This window comes from Monodon monoceros, unplaced genomic scaffold, assembly GCF_005190385.1.
Source record: "Monodon monoceros isolate NGI ecotype Baffin Bay Population unplaced genomic scaffold, NGI_Narwhal_1 Super_Scaffold_7, whole genome shotgun sequence".
Lineage (NCBI taxonomy): Eukaryota > Metazoa > Chordata > Mammalia > Artiodactyla > Monodontidae > Monodon > Monodon monoceros.
The window spans coordinates 38,142,858-38,160,581 of record NW_021703784.1 but is presented as its reverse complement, the minus strand read 5'-3'; the positions used below and the strand labels follow the sequence as shown (position 1 = coordinate 38,160,581).

Genomic DNA, 17,724 nt, shown 5'->3' with positions numbered 1-17,724 from the left:
CAGGAATTGTGGCTCACGGGCTCTAGAGCACAGGCTCAGTAGTTGTGCCGCACAGGCTTAGTTGCTCGGTGGCATGTGGGATCTTCCCCAACCAGGGCTCGAACCCGTGTCCCCTGCATTGGCAGGCGGATTCCTAACCACTGCGCCACCACCAGGGAAGCCATGAGAGTCATTTGTAATCCAATTATACAAATGAAGAAATGGAGACAAAGTTTAGAGGCTTGCTAACTTGTCCAAGGTCACACAATGCTAATTAAGAAATTAAGGGGACTTCTCTGGTAGTCCAGTGGTTAAGACTCTGTGCTTCCAATGCAGGGGGCCCGGCTTCAATCCCTGGTTGGGGAACTAAGACCTCACATGCCGCAACTAAGCCCACATACCGGAACTACTAAACCCACGCGCTCTAGAGCCCGCAACTAGAGAAGCCCGTGCACTGCAAGGAAGACGGGGCGCGCTGCCACGAAGACCCAGTGCAGCCTAGATAGATTAGATAGATAGATAGACAGATAGATAGACAGACAGATAGATAAAAAGAAATTAAAACAAGGGTGAAAGATTCCAAGTTTGAAGCTTTTTCCACATAACTTTTTCTAGTCCTTTTATTTATTTTCATTTTAGTCAGATTCATTTGCAATTTATTCAGTACTAAAGCAATTTACTTCTTTAAAAATCTGCTTTAAAAGACTTGCATTAGGACCTCCCTGGTGGCTCAGTGATTAAGAATCCCCCTGCCAATGCAGGGGACACGGGTTTGACCCCTGGTCCGGGAAGGTCCCACATGCTGCGGAGCAACTAAGCCCGTGAGCCACAACTACTGAAGCCCGCGCGCCTAGAGCCCCGAGCTCTGCAACAAGAGAAGCCACCGCAATGAGAAGCCTGCACACCGCAACCCCGCTCGCCGCAGGTAGAGAAAGCCCGCCGCAACAATGAAGACCCAACGCAGCCAAAAATAAATTAAGAAAAAAAAAAGACTTGCATTAGCTAGTAAGACTTAGTCCAAGCATATTTATAGCTTCAATAGTTTAAGACAAAACATAAGAACATAAACTTATATAGCAATATGCCAACCTACTGCAAAACCCCAATCTATAGCTGCATATTATCTTTAGTTAATAAACATATAGCATGAAATGTTAACCATTCCAAATATTCATTTTGATGACTAACACTTGTATTCAGAGGCAAGGTCTTTATTTACTCGTAATTTATTAAATAAGTTTTCTTTTATGGTGATCATAGTTGATAGACTGTAGAAACCCAAAGCAACAAAGACGACTTCGGAAGACAGGTGCTTACAGAGCATCTGCAGGACTCATTTCTATGATCAGTCCAGCTGCTCCAGGACCACTTCTCTCTCCAAGTACCCCTGGGTTCTGTGCTCAAACACGTCAGAAAACTCACTCGATTCCAAATTCTAAAACAAAATTATATTATTTAAAACACATTTTTAAAAAGCAGACTGGCAATTTTGGAAGTGTCTCATTTTCAATTAAGCACCTACTATACTTTTATTTTCAGAGCTTAAAAGCAAAACAGAAAAACATATCTCCAGTGACACTCTAGTTTCACCATTATGATTAAGCTCCTCTCCTGTTTCCCTTTCTATGCCCCATGGGAAGCTAATGCTTGTTAAATGAATGGGCAAAAAGGGTCACACCCAATAGTTCTGGTTTAGCACACGAACTCTGGATGTGCAGAAATGTTTAAGTTGCATGCATGGGCTGGAGTATGAGGCGACCCCGTATTTCCTGCTTAAACACAAAATTTTTTTTAAGGAATGGGCTTGTTTTGAAAAGATAGGGGGTCCACGTTTAAAGCTAGTGTAAATAAGCAGAAACACGTGGTTTAAGGAAAATGGCCAGGATCTTTGGGGAGGAGCGGCTGCCACCGCGGAACGACCCCTCCCACGTCCGGATTCCTGGTTCGGTGGGGATTCTAAGCCTCAGCAGCCCCGCACCACCGGACCCTCAGAAACCAGAACGCGGAAACCTCCCAGGCTCCTCCCGAGCCTACCCGGCCCAGAGTCAATCCTCTCTGGGCTTCCGCTAGCGATCCTGCAGATACAGAAAGCGACTCCTAAACTACCCCACATCTGGACTCTCCAAAGCCCCACCCTGGAACCCGAGGCTGTCTTTTACCCGGGAAGAAGGAGGGAGATTCTTGAGAAGAAAAGCAACAGCACCGCCTGAAAAGCAGCTTGGCCATAAACATGAATTAAGCGGGAGAGAAAAAGCACCTCCTTCTCTCGCGATACCTCATAAATGACGTAGGCGCTTCAACTCCTCTCATTGGGGGCCGACTGCCGTAAGGTAGCAGGAAAAGTTGCAGCGAGGACCCGCCCTCATACAGGAGCCAATCCTGAGTAGCCCGGGGGACGAACCCCGGAAGCGAGCTTTCCGGCGGCGATTTTCCCCTCTCTAAGGTGGGTAGGTCTTTCTCGTCCGGGGCCACGCTTCCTGGTCGCCTGGCGCCACCTAAGAACTCCTGGGCCCAAAGGGGCGGGTCCCCTGTGGACCCCTGCCGAGCCCTGCAAATCGGGCCGCGTCGTGGGTCCTAAGTAGGGCTGGAGCGGCTTCTTCGCTCGTAGAAGTTCGGAAGGCCTCAGACGCGACTCCTGGGCCTGTGAAGTGACCAGGCGGTGCTGGAGGGCCGGGACTGGTGGTCTTCTCCCTCACCTCCACTCCCCAGAGATTGAGCATTCGGACTCCAGTTTACAAGACTTTCCCTGCGTCCCCTTATTGTCTGCCTGGATCTCGGGTTCAGCACATCTGCATTGCTTTGTGCTGACAGCAGTAAAATAGAGTACATTAAAAAACAATGTGAAACTTTTGAATTAGAAAATTTGGGCTTTTAGTTCCATTGAAAGTTGTTTTAATCTATCAGAACCTCAGCGCCTTCACTTGTAAAATGGGGTTTACGGCCCCACCTGTCACTGAATTGTTAAGAGTTAACATAGTTTAGATCTATTATGGAATGTGATCTTTAAAAAACATACCCTAGTTCTTCTTGGTGGAGTATCATCAAGAAGTTATCTTGATCGGCTTTTTAAGCCCTGAATCAGGGAGATGCACCTGGGGTTGACTTTTTAAATTAAATCCATTAAGAAATTTTTATATGTAATTTATTGTACCTGGAACAGTAAATTTAAATTATAAAAACAGTTTTTATGAAAAGGAAAGGGGGGTATAAGATCTGTGCTATAATGTTACTGTGGTTGATACAAATGACAAGTGAACTATACAGTAAGGTATTTAATAAAGTGTTTAATGAGTAGATTTGTGATCACTTTTGTATTGCAAAGTTCAGAGAACAGTTTGAGGAAAGTGAAAATATTAGAACATAAAGCCTTTCTGATAGGGTCTCTCGATTGACTCTGTAAAGTTGGACAGTCTTTGGAAATCCTTTAGTACAATCCTTTCATTGTGCAACAAAGTAACAGGTCCAGAGAAGGTACTGGTCATGCGTGATAAATTTAAACTTGACTTTAATGCTCTTGGCAGTAGTAATAAAATCTACTGATGCATTAGGATTGTATCAATTAAAGCTCGTGAAAATTAGGTAGAAAGAAATCAGTATCTTAGGGGTACACGACTAACTCTCAAATTTCTCAGAATCCATTCCAAGCAAAATCAAGTGATAGGGCTTTAATTCTATTTAATTCTACAAATATTTCTTAATGTTTGCTTTATATAAGTGGGACATAAATGTAAGTTAAATATAGTCCCTATCCTTAAGCTTACAATCTTTTAAGAGACTAAAACAAGAACAAAATTAGTGGTGAAATAAAACAGTATGTAGCACAAAAAAAGTAGAAACTAGAGAGAGATCTAATTTGGAGGCTCAAGAAAGACTTACTGAAGGAGGCAACATCTGAGAAGAGTCATGAAAGACTGATAAGATTTCGACAAATATAGTTGGGAAGCTGAGAAATATTTTTAAAATATCTATTATTCTCATTTTGTTTAATTGGTTAAAGTTTAATCTGCTGCATAACTCTTTAAGCTGATATTGGTTTATAAATTGTTATGGCAGCCTAGCAGAATAAATATTATTTCCTTCAGGAAGCCTTCTCTACTCCCTGAGGACTGGGTTAATTACGACCTTCCTGTATATTCATCATATCTAGATATGGTCTTATTATAGCACTTAAACACTGTCTTTGCCAATCTCCCTGACGAGACAGGAAGCTTCTTGAGGTTAAGACGTGGATCTTGTTCATTATTGAATCCCAGTACCCAGAGACTGGCACATACCAGGCATTCTATTCATCTTTGTTGAATGAAGGAGTAAATGACAGCCAAAGTTCCGTTTCAAAACAAGGACCCAACTAAGAACTATAGTTATCTGTCAATGAATAGGACTACGTTTTAAAGCAGTGAATTTTCCTAAGCCTGAAATTGTTAAAGTAGAAATAGGTTGATTATTACAGATGTCATGATAAAGATATCTGCATTGATGAGAGATTGGGACACATGTCCTTTGGGGGCTATTCCATCTCTTAAGAATCTCTGATTCTTGGAAGTAGATTTTTTAGGAACTAAAAATTTTTGCTCCTGCTTTATAGCTTCTGTGTGTCTAGTCTATAAAAATCGTGAATGTTGTTATCTTTATTAGGTATAATTTAAAAGCTTCAAGCATTAATCACTGTTAGCATAATACAATATAGTATGTGAACCAATAGATTCAAAATAGTGTTATAACCACTGACTTAGTAGAAAAACAATATTAAAGATAACTGAAATCTATCAGTTCCAATATTTAATGAATGTGAAGGGTATTAATAAACACCAAAAAAGTTTAGACAGGGCTTATTTGTGTATATTTGCAAGACTTATCTATGCTATTGATAAAGCCTCAATAACCATTTTGCTCCTAATTTTTGTGTTTGTGTTTCAGATCTTGATGAATAAAATAAAGCAGACATAATTCATCTCTGGAAAGATTATTTATACTCTGGCATTTGAAATGCTTTGTATTTAGAATAGTAGTAAAAATGGAAAAACAGAAAGTAAATGATGATGGAAAACCAGACCCAGAGAACTCCTTGGACTTTTCTGAACACTTTAACCAACTTGAATTATTAGAAACACATGGACACCTTATTCCCACTGGCACCCAAAGTCTCTGGGTAGGGAATTCTGATGAAGATGAAGAGCAAGATGAAAAAACTGAAGAGTGGTATCAATTGCAAGAAAAAAAAATGGAAAAAGATCCAAGCAAATTGCTTCTTTGGGCTGCTGAAAAAAATCGGGTAAAAAAAGAACAGTTAAAGAGGAAACCTTAATTTAGTAGGAAACGTATTAGATTGGAAGCCAGAAGACCTGTCCTGAATCTTGCTTTAGTCTGTAACTTTGGGCAAAGCCTACTGTTTCTGAACCTCTATTTTCTTATCTGTAAAAATGGCCACCATAATACCTGCCTCTTTCATACAGGGTTTTATACAGAGGCAATGTATGTGAAAACACATAGTAGCTACAAAGTGTCACATGGGTATTTTGGGGAGCTTTAAGAATAATTATAAAGAGAGCAAGCAATCATCTTTATCTTTAAATCATTTATATTAAGTCATTAGGGTCATCCTAAAGACAAGTATTTAGTAAAGAGAGGATGGGAATTAACATTTATTAAATACCAACTATACCATGTGCCTTACTACATTATTGATTTAATCCTCATATATCTCTATAAGATATGTCATATTCTTCCCTTTTACAGATTAAGAAGTTGAGATTCAGGAACATTAATTTGCCCAGAATCGTCCAAGTAGGATGACCCTCCTTAACAGCCAAAGTCTGTTCTTCCCACTTAGCCATTTGTATCTTGTTTTACTAAGTTCCCCCATGCCTCTGTTAATAAACTAATAAATGGTCTTATATTTTTGGATAACTTTTTAAGCCAAGAGCAGACTGCATCCCACCAGAGGTCCTCAGACCAAACTGAAAATCACTTCCTGAAAACATGTATCTGAGGTGGTTTTAGTTAGAAGGAATTGCGCTCCTTAATCTCGACTTCCTTGTTACCATTGTATTCTACTGTTAAAAGAAGTTTTTTTTTTTAATTGGAGTGTAGTTGATTTACAACGTTGTGTTGGTTTCAGATGTACAGCAGAGTGATTCAGTTATACATATATTCTTTTTTAGATTCTTTTCTCATTTAGGTTATCACAGAATATTGAGTAGAGTTCCCTGTGCTATACAGTAGGTATTTTTTAAAGTTTTATACAGTATGTATATTGGTGTGGTAATCCTACTACAGAAAGATCAGTCTGTTCCATTACTATGTTTTCTTCGCAGATGAAATATAAAATATTAATACAATTCTAGCCTGTATTATTCATCTAGGACTATAGCTTTTATACAATAAGCCTTCATTAGACCAGGAATAAATGTATGGTTTGGTATTCAGAGAATCATGCTCTTAGAATCAACAGTTTATAGTTAACACTGACTTGTTCATTGTTAAATCAGTTCCCCACCCCCCCCCAAAAATCGTATTTTTTATTTTACAGTCATCTGCTAACAAAGAAGTTTTTATTTAATTTAATTAAATCGAACACTAGATGGTTTAATTTTCTTTGCTTATTGTTTCATTTCGAGTTGGGTTTGTAAAAGATCTATTTTCTTCTCAGCTGACCACAGTGCGAAGACTGCTTTCAGAAAAGGCCACCCACGTGAACACTCGAGATGAAGATGGGTACACCCCGCTCCATCGAGCAGCCTACAGCGGACACTTAGACGTGGTCCGGGAGTTGATTGCACACAGGGCAGATGTTCACGCGGTGACTGTGGATGGCTGGACACCCCTGCACAGTGCCTGTAAGTGGAATAACACCAGAGTGGCTTCTTTCTTACTGCAGCATGATGCAGATATCAACGCCCAAACAAAAGGCCTCTTGACCCCCTTACATCTAGCTGCTGGGAACAGAGACAGCAAAGATACCCTTGAACTCCTCCTGATGAACCGCTACATCAAAGCAGGTCTGAAGAACAACCTGGAAGAAACTGCATTTGACATCGCCAGGAGGACAAGCATCTATCACTACCTCTTTGAAATTGTGGAAGGCTGCACAAATTCTTCACCTCAGTCTTAACGGTTCTAATAATTTTCTTAAGTTTCTAAGTCCCAGTGCCTCCTTTGTGTGAGATGTGAAATGTCCCCATCATACAAAGTTGACATCAAAAGTCTTAGGACAGTAATTCAGTGGTACTCACGATAATATCCTTCCAAGTGAATTGCCTGACCTTGATGTCAAAATGTATTTGGAAGTTGATTGGATATATCTTTAATGATTTCCGTGGTGTTTGTGATTTTTATCAAATCATTTTAACTTACTTATACTGAAAAACTTGTCACAAGCTGTACAGAAAACTAATGATATTTTTGGTGCTGATCCAAGAGAAATGTATTTTTAAATATTCCCCCATCCTAGATCTTTGTGCAGTATTTAGTATATTAATGTGTATTTTTATAAGGTCAGGTAACTCAGAATTTCATTTAAAACTCTTAATATACTGGTGCAGTTCAGCTGTCTTCTCTGCATCACCATAGCCATTTGCTTTCATTGTAAACCGTAAGAATGAACATATTAGTGTCTTGAATCTCCGTAAATTAAAAAAAAATCAAGACACCTAGATCTTTGTTTTCTAGAACCTAGGCCATTTTCAGGAAGTAACTAGGTGTTTAATCCACGAATTTTATATACTGCCCCCTCCCACAATCCACACAATCCTGTGGACCATCCTACCTCACCCTGGTCAACCTGCATATTCTTTATGCTGCTGGTGAGTCAGCACGACCCTTCAGACATGCGCACAACTATACCTTGGTTCAGATCATAACGTATCTGCTCTCCAGCTAGTTTTACCTCCCTGGTCCTGCTGAGCTGGGCACTGCTCATCTAGACTCTCAAGTTCACAGGAAGTGTTCTTTTCCAGGGTCCTCATTTTATACAAGCCACACAAAGACAAAGTGACAGGGAAAAGGAATTCTAAGAATGAGGGGATGCTGATTATATTGGGGTGAGAACCGCAAAGTGGCTCAGGCCTTTTTTAAAAGCCACATTGTGGATAGTGACAAAAGCATAAATATAAATATTCCAAAAAAAAAATAAAAGTTTTGAACAACCAAAAAAAAAGCATGAATTCTTTTTTTACCTGTGTATCTTCCTTGGATCCATAACATGTTTATTCATTCCAGCTAAGAGATGGAAGCAACCCAAAAGCCCACTGACAGATGAATGAATAGAGAAAATGTAGTATATACAGAAAATTGAATATTATTAAGCCTTAAAAAAGAAGGAAATCCTAACACATGCTACAACAGGGATTAACCTTGAGAACATTATGCTAAATAAAATAAGCCAATCACAAAAAGACAAATTATGTATGAGTCAACTCATATGAGACATCTAAAATATTCAAATTCATAGGGACTTCCCTGGTGGTGCAGTGGTTAAGAATCCGCCTGCCGATGCAGGGGACACGGGTTCAAGCCCTGGTCCGGGGAAGATCCCACATACCACGGAGCAACTAAGCCCGTGCACCACAACTACTGAGCCTGCGCTCTAGAGCCTGTGAGCCACAACTACTGAGCCCTGTGCCACAACTACTGAAGCCCACGTGCCTAGAGCCCATGCTCCACAACAAGAGAGGCCACTGCAATGGGAAGCCCGTGCACTGCAACGAAGAGTAGCCCCTGCTCGCCACAACTACAGAAAGCTCGTGTGCAGCAGTGAAGACCCAACACAGCCAAAAATAAATAAATCTATTAAAAAATAATAATAAAAAAAATAAATAAAATATTCAAATTCATAGAAACAGAAAGTAGAATGGTTGTTGCCAGGGTCTGGGGGAAGGGAGAAATAGGGAGCTGGTGTTCCATGGGTATAGAGTTTCTGTTTTGCAAGATGAAAAAGTTCTAGAGATCCATTACACAGCAATGTAAATATACTCAACACTTTAAAATGGTTAAGATGGTTTAAAAAAACTATTAGTCATATAGAAAAGATAATTGCAAATGTTTGTGATTGTCAAAGTACCTTAAATGGTCTCATTAATTTTACAAGTAAATATTATGATACAGATTTGGAAAATTAGTATCTTTAAAAGATAATTGACTGTTTAAAGAAAAATATTAACAATTTTTACAGAGTTTATAACATATCTAAAAGTAAAATATATGTCAACAGTTATATAATGGCTGGAAGGAGAGAAATGGAATTTCTTTTTTTGGCTGCATTGAGTCTTTGTTGCTGCGTGAGGGCTTTCTCTAGTTGCGGTGAGCAGGGACTGCTCTTCATTGCAGTGCATAGGCTTCTCACTGCAGTGGCTTCTCTTGTTGCGGAGCACGGGCTCTAGGCATGCAGGCTTCAGTAGTTGTGGCGTGCAGGCTCAGTAGTTGTGGCACATGGGCTTAGTTGCTCCACGGCACATGGGATCTTCTGGGACCAGGGATCGTACCCGTGTCCCCTGCATTGGCAGGCAGATTCTTAACCACTGTGCCACCAGGGAAGTCCATAGAATGCTCTTAAAATATGCCTGAAGTGGTATAATATCTCTTGAAGGTAGCCCATGAAAAGTTAAAGTTGTATACCATAAACACTAATGCAACCACTAAAATAACAAAGCAAAGAGTTACAGCTAAACTTCATGATAAAAACTCTCAACAGACTAGGAATAGAAAGGAAGTTCCTCAGCCTGATAAAGGACATCTAAAAAAACCCCAAAACTTAACATCATACTTAGTGGTGAAAGACTGAGTGCTTTCACTGTAAGATTAAGAATAAGACAAGGATCCATCAACAGAGGAATGGATAAAGGAGCTGTGGTACATCTATACAATGGGATATTACTCAGCCATGAAAAGGAACGAAATTGGGTCATTTGTAGAGACGTGGATGGACCTAGAGAGTGTCATACAGAGTGAAGTTAAGTCAGAAAGAGAAAAGCAAATATTGTATAATAACATATATGTGGAATCTAGAAAAATGGTGTAGATGATCTTATTTGCAAAGCAGAAATAGAGATACTGAGGTAGAGAACAAATGTATGGATACCAAGGGGGAAAGGGGTTGGGTGGGAGGAATTGGGAGACTGGGATTGACACATATACTGTGTATTGATACTATGTATATTGATACTATGTACAAAATAGACAACTAATGGGAACATACTGTATAGCACAGGGGACTCTACCTAATTCACTGTGGTAACCTAAATGGGAGGGAAGTCCAAAAGGGAGGGGATATCTCTATGTGTATGGCTGATTTATTTTGTTGTGCAGTGGAGGCTAACACAACATTGTAAAGCAACAATACTCCAATAAAAATTAATTTTAAAAAAATGGATGTTCTTTTTCAAAGTTTCAAATGCTCCCCTAGTAAATAAAACAAGTCACATTTTCAAAAAAAATAATAATAATAAGACAAGGATGTCTGCTCTCACCACTTCTATTAAACATTTTACTGCAGATTCTAGTCAGGGCAATTAGGCAAGAAAAGAAAGGAAAAGACATCCAGATTGGAAAAGAACTAAAAGTATCTCTATATGCAGGTGATATGATCTTGTATATGAGAAATCATAAGGAATCCACTGGGAAAAAACTATAAGAACTAATAAATGGGTTCAGCAATGCTCCAGGATACCAGATCAATATACAAAAATCAACTTTAGTTTTATATAGTATCAATGAGCAAACTGAAAATTAAACTAAGAAAACAATTTCATTTATAATAGCATTGACAAGAAAAAACGTACTTTGGAATAAACTTAACAAAAGAAGTACAAAACTTTTGCTCTGCGAACTATAAAAGATTGTTGAAAGAAACTAAAGAAGCACAAAATAAACAGAATGACATCCCATTTTCATGGATCAAAACACTTATTATTGTTAAGATGGCACTACCCCCCACATTGATCTATAGATTCAATGCAATTCTAGCAAAATTCCAGCTAACTTCTTCACAAAAATTGACAAGCTGAACCTAAAATTCATATGGAAATGCAAAGAAGCCAGAAGCGCCAAACAATCTCGAAAAAAAAAAAACAAAGTTGGAGAACTCACACTTTTTTATTTCAAAGCTTACTAGAAAGCTTGTGGTACTGGCATAAGGATAAACATATATATCAATGGAACAGAATTTTGAATCCAGAAATAAACCCTCACATTTATGGAGCACTGAATACTTTTGACAATAGTGTCAAGAAAATTCAATGGAGGAAAAAATAGCCTTTTTCAATAAATGGTTCTGGGAAAACTGGGTATCCACGTGCAAAAGAATGAAGTTGGACTCCTACACCACACTATAATGTTAATACAAAAATTAAAATGATGAAATACTTAAATGTAAGAGCTAAAGCTATAAAACTTTTAGAAGAAAACAAATGGAAAAAATCTTCATGATATTAGATTTGGCAATGATTTCTTGGATATGTCACCAAAAACACCGCATTAAAGGAAAAATATAGATAAATGGGACTACATTTAAAACTTTTTTAAAATCAAAGGACACTATCAACAAAGTGAAAAGGCAACTCATTAAATGGGAGAAAATACTTATAAATCATATATCTGATAAGGGATTAATATCCAGAATATACAAAGAACTCTTAAAACTCAACAAAAATCCCAATTCAAAAATGGATAAAATACTTGAATAAACATTTCTCCAAAGAAGATATACAAACAACCCGTAAACACATGAAAAGATACTCAAATCACTAGTCATTAGGAAAATGCAAAGCAAAATCACAAAGAGATACCACTTCACATTCATTAGGATAGCTAGCTGTTATATTTTTAAAGAGGAAAGTAACAAGTGTTGGCAAGGATATAGAGAAATTGGAACCTTTGTGCATTGCTGGTGGGAATGTAAAGTGGTGCAGCCACTTGAAAAAGTTTAATGGTTCCCCACAAAATTAAACACAGAACTACCATATGATCCAGTAATTCCATTTCTAGGTATATACTCAAAAGAACTGAAAGCAGGAACTCAAAACTGATACTTGTACACCAGTGTTCATTGCAGCATTACTTGCAACTGCCTAAAGGTGGAAACAACCCAAACATCCATCAACAGATGAACAGATATACACAATGCTGTATGTACATACAATGGAATATTATTCAATCTTAAAAAAGGAATGCAATTCTGATTCATGCTACAACATGGATGAACTTTAAAAACATTATGCTAAATGAAATAACCCAGACACAAAAGGAAAAGATTGTATGATTCCACTTATATGAAGTACCTAAAGTAGTCAAATTCACAGAGACAGAAGATAGAACAGAGGTTACCAGAGGGCAGAGAGAGGGGGAAATTGAGAATTATTGTTTAATGGGTACAATTTCTGTTTGGAATAATGAAAAAATTCTGGAAATGGATAGTGGTGATGGCTGTACAACACTATGAATGTACTTAATGCCACTGAATTGTATACTTAAAAATGGTTAAAAGAGTAAATTTTATGTTATGTACATTTTATCACAATCAAAATAAAGCAGTTATACCTCCAGATCCCCCATTCCTAGCAGCTAGATGGATGACCCCCCCCTCCACTCCAGCAGAAAATTGGAGGTAATTCACTGAAGGAAGTCAAACAGGCTCTCTGGATGGAAGGTACAAAGCACAGTTGAAGGCAGAGCCACCATACTGAAACGGGAATTTCATGAATACTTACATTCTACATATTAAGCCTTCAGTTCTCCTCTCCCCCTCACTTCCCAGGGTGCTGGTACCAGACTGATTCCCTCCAGCAGGGAGACCGGAGGAGTCACTCCATGGAGAATCAGAGCAGTTCACGAGATAAGACCTTAAAATACCAACATGAGGGCTTCCCCAACTGAACAGCCGAGACAGATCACCCATCAGTGAAACCCCCAGTTGATAAGCCCACCTGTATGTACAGAGTCATATGTCCACTACTAGATAGGGCAAGACAGTCAAAGATCACCTGAAGGTAGAGGAAAGCTACTAAGAGAACAAAACAAACCAGAACAGGTAACTTGGGGGAAGCAACAATTATACAAGAAGAAAGTAACATTGGAAATGAAGTGTATCATTAATATCCTTAGACAGATAAGATACTGCATCCATGGTATAAGGCCAAAGTGTTATACAAAAAAAGAGACTGCAAAAACAAAACAAAAGCAACCTCTTGCTCCAAATAAAGCCCTAGATTTTCCCATTTGCTATTCAAATTAAACTTTTCTGAGTTTGATTTTCTCATGTGTAAAATTAGTTTTTATATGGATTCAAATAGATTGTGAATACAAAAGTGCTTAGACACTACAAGAGTTGTTTATTAATAATAACAACAACAACAACTTACAATCCAAAAGTTGGGAATCCTCAACATTGATTTATTCGATCATGTGAGTGTAGCAGGGAGCGGGACACGACAAGCAAAGCACTGCGTGAAACCAGAGACCTTTCCTTGAACTCACTGTCCAGTCCCTCCTCCCGCCCCTACTTGTTCCAGGTGGTGATTTATTCTTTAGCCTTTGGGGCCAAACTTTTCGGAATTCGGATTCCGGCTGTGGCACTTCTAGTTGTGTAACCTCAGACAATATCCTCTGCTTTTCTTAATCTCAGTTTCCCTACCAAGGAATAGTAAACCCCCTCTTGCGAAACTGGTGTCACAAACAAACGAGAGATAAATGGAAAGAAAGTCCTTTGCTTTGCTCAGTAAGTAATTGCAGCTCCCCAACTCCAGCGCCTTCCTGGGCGCGCGGGTCACCTGCACAAGCCCACTGGGAGCGGCTGGGGGCGGCTGGGGGCGGCTGGGGGCGGGGAGGATCCACAGTCACCATGGCAAACGGAGACTCCTCGCCTTCTCCAGCAGCCTGCGGCGGAGCAGAGAAGGCCAGCCGGCCGCGCGCCGCGAAGAAGACCCCCGCGGCATGAGGGGGGAGGAGGCGGTGACCGCGGTGGCGTTGCCAGAGGCGGGCCGCGACGGCGAGCAGCCTCTGCCGCCCGCAGGCCTGGGATGCGGGGCGCGCGGGGAGACCGGAGGCCGCGGCCTCCAGGAGCCCCGGAAGCAGTGTGAGTTCTCTTTCAGCCTCGGACCCCGCGGGAGGTACGTGGGCGAGGAGAAGCGGTGAAAGGTGAACTGGGGGAAACCGCACTAAGACTAGCTGAAGCCGCAAAGGTTTTGGAGGGAGGGGGCGGAGCTGCTGTTTTGGCAAAGGCAGGGGTGATGGTTTTGTGGCCGAAGGCATCTGGTCCATTTCCCCAAGCCCTCCTTCATAAAAGGCTACCTGAGTCCTGGTATCCTCCAACTTAATTGGTAGTGGCATTGGCCTGGAAGGTATTGAAAAAAATTGTTTGTGTGTATATATACATACATATGATATTAAAACTATTAAATTATAAACTATATCTTAATTATAAAAATGTGTAAAATATAATATATATTTAAGTTTTAAATATATTTAAAAATATGTTTAAATTATAAAAATGTGTAAAATGTAATATTTAAATTTTACACATAATAAAACTATGAAGTTTATATTTTAAATACATAAATTTTATACACACACGGAAATATGCAGATCATTTTTGTCAATTCCTTCATTTTACAGACCAGGAAACTGAGGTCTGCTCTAGAGGAAAGGAAGTGACTTGCCTACCGTCACTCAGTGCTGGAGAAATCCTTCAAACACTTAAACCCCTATCTCTTGGATTATCAGTTCATAAATTATGATTACCTGATCCTTTTAGAATCTCACAATTATGGGCCACGTTTTAACACACTGCTGTTGTCTCCTCCCTGCCCTGCCAAACACACAAACAACATTCAAATAAGTAAAAGCAGTTCTGGTTCACAGTCACAGCCAACATGGTTGAGTCCACGCTAGGTCCAAGTGCTCTTCCATACTGTTCCATAAATTTACAGTTGTTTCACAGCCCTTTGTGCCCCACATGTCTTCAGTAGTTGGTAAGGAATGATGAAGATGAAAATAATAGGCCAAAGAGGAAGGCAAGCGTTCCCAGCCCTTTTGCAGCACCTCCCTGATTGCCTCTCTAGAGCACCGTGGCTCCCTCTGCGCCAGGACAACAGAATAGCAAGGGTTGTTCTGAAGCCGCTCAGCTTCCGTTCCTCGAGCGACCACGCACCCTCCTCTTGGGAGACGGAGACCACCCGAGGAGCCACAGAACTGCTGCCACCTGGTAAAAGGACCTCTTCCCTCAGCATCAGCCACAATGTGCCTGATTATGGTACCTCATTCCTGTTATTGTCAACAGCACGCAGAGACCTTATCTAGAGCAGCTAAATTCACTATATATAAGTATTCAGTATACTTAAGTAATTCCTTACTCCGACTTAAAATTCTATCTATCTGGGAATTTTCCTGTTAAAGATGCTATAATTTAAAGTTTCTGTATTCCCTGTGACTGTAGGAGTAAAAGGTGGAATTAACCATTCACTCACCAACTTGACAGCTATGGAGTCCTTTTTGCATGTCAGGCATTGGGCTGGTTGCTGGGAAATGAGTAATGAATTAAGGCAGGTGTCCAGACTTTCAGGAGCTCACAAAGTCAGGGTGGGGGGCATATAAAGAGTTCCTGCCTCAGCCTTCCTGAGTTCCTGGCCTCAGCTGAAGTAGAGACAGAATATTTACACCTGCACAAAGTACCCATTCAATTTTCAAAACTGTTTTTTTGAAAGGTCTTCAATCTCTATTTTTTGGAAGGGTCCCCAGTCTCTGTACAGCTTCTACTCCCTAATCACACATCTGCTCCCAAATATACACAGATAAAATGTGGTGCTTTCCCACTGAAACATGTTTGAATTATATAGTGGTGGCTATTTGAGCACCCACCAAATCTTTCATAGACTCCGTGTTACCTTTCTTTTTTTCTTTTTTCAGTGTTACCTTTAAAATAATTTGTAGCGCTTTCACCACACTGGCTGAACTATCCCAGTATTCTCCATTTTATTAAATCACTGAATCCAGTACAATCAGGTTAGTGTATGTGGTGGGACTAAAACCTCCCTTGATCTGAAAATTATACTTCTATTAGGTGGATCTAAAATTACACGAGCTATTTAGACAGACACATTATATTATTAACACACATAACAAACGCAGTCTATGACATCCTTAGTTTCTCCCCCCCCCCCCCCCCCCCCCCCCCCCCCCCCCCGTCCAACTGAAAACATTTGACCCAGGCCTTTTCTGTCCTATGCTTATGCAATTCCTTTGTTTGGTCCTAAATACAGGTCGTTATATGTATCCCCAACAATACCGTCCTATGAATTTTAGCACTTCATTCTAGGTGTAGAAGGCCCTTTGAGTCCTGAGTTTGCCATTCAGCACATAAACCATTCACCAGGTTTGTGCCATTCTCACATTTGGTGAGTTTGCTGAAAGTTCCTATATTCAAATTAACAAATTAAATGGTGATCCCAACAGTTCCAAGTAGAGTCTCTAGAAGCCCCTGATCTGTCAGTCAGCATCTTTGGCATGGGCACTCTCTGCCAAAGAGAAATGCACTTTATCAAGTGCCTTGCTAAATGCACATACTACACTGTGGCTACCTCATCTCCCTAATCTGTCTAGTTTAGTAACTTGATTTGAGAGAGTTAGGTAGGCATGCTTTTAATTTTTATGATTTCTGGAAGTTACTTTTTTGTTTATAAAATAGGAATAATTATACCTGCCCATAGGTTGATTGTCAGGAAGAGAGATAATATACGCAAGATGCCTAGGGCATGGTAGCATTCGATAAATTGTAGCAATTGTTATTAGCCAGCTTGTTTGCTTTCTTTCTTTCTTTCTGTCTTTCTTGGAGCAGGGAATATTTGCCTATGCTAGCTCTTTACTACTCTCTCATTTTTCATAGTTCCTCAAAACCTTTGGTGATTTCCTCTGTAAATTCTCATAACAGAAGGGCTGAAATTTGTCAAGAGACTTGAACTTAGAGCAAGTGATCTCTTCCTCTCTTCTGAACTATTACAGCCTTTTCTTCTTTCTTAGCCACATTTCTTAAACCCTTTTTCTGCCTGAAGATCATGATTTAACCAAAAAAGTGTAAACCAAAGTTAACCTAGAGTAATTCTGACCCTCATTCATCTCTTATTCATATGACTCCTAATTTAGGGGAAACAAGATGCAGAAAGTATCTAACTCTGCCTTGTTCATGTCTGAGGGTGTGTTTGGGTCTCATGACCAGGAATGAACCAGCCCCACAGCCATACGCAGCAGGTCTTTTGCCCTATTTGGGTCAGTCTGCACACAAGTCAAATTTATTTACTTGTGTTCCCTATTGGTTAGTCAGGAAAAGATGACACCTGCCATATCTTTGTGTTGGTTAGTTAGGTTTTCCATGGCTCCTTGGATTGGGCTTTTGGGCACTAGGACTAGAAATACTGGTTCCCTGTTGTTCACAAGGCTGCGTGCGCAGACATGCATATAGAAGAATCTTTCACTAATTGAACAATGCTTAGTTCCACTTGAACACACGTTTGTTGAGCATCTATTATTATGTCAAACTCTGTTCTAGGACTCTAATGAACTGAACAGACAACATCCCTGCTCTTATGGTATTTATGGCCTGGTAAGGGAGACATATGGTAAACTAATAGTTACACAAATAATTGGATATAAAGGAAATGAGGCTGCACACACATTGCAATAAATCAAATGAAAGAAAAGAGGAGAGTACTATGAGAAAAAGTAACCAGGGGCATTTCAAGATTGTGGAGCCAAGGAAGGTTT

The 17,724-nt window shown here is 39.8% G+C and overlaps 2 protein-coding genes across 3 annotated transcripts in view; one reads left to right on the top strand and one right to left on the bottom strand.

The window, feature by feature from the left end:
* MRE11 (MRE11 homolog, double strand break repair nuclease) overlaps positions 1–2,208 on the bottom strand; it is a 73,212-nt gene extending 71,004 nt beyond the window's left edge. For both annotated transcript variants that reach the window (XR_003791506.1, XM_029208711.1), the window contains exons 1-2: positions 2,139–2,208; positions 1,297–1,414 (exon numbers count right to left, since the gene is read on the bottom strand). Coding sequence is in view for 1 of the 2 variants with exons in the window: in XM_029208711.1 (XP_029064544.1) it covers positions 1,297–1,316 (20 nt within the window). In the remaining variant the exon portion in view is untranslated. The remainder of the gene's footprint in view (positions 1–1,296; positions 1,415–2,138) is intronic.
* A 172-nt stretch (positions 2,209–2,380) lies between these two features.
* On the top strand, positions 2,381–8,107 carry ANKRD49 (ankyrin repeat domain 49). Its single transcript, XM_029206885.1, has 3 exons — positions 2,381–2,422; positions 4,897–5,251; positions 6,629–8,107. The coding sequence occupies exons 2-3, from the start codon at positions 4,994–4,996 to the stop codon at positions 7,088–7,090; spliced, it is 720 nt and encodes a 239-aa protein (XP_029062718.1). The 5' UTR covers positions 2,381–2,422; positions 4,897–4,993; the 3' UTR covers positions 7,091–8,107.
* The last annotated feature ends 9,617 nt before the right edge of the window (positions 8,108–17,724 follow it).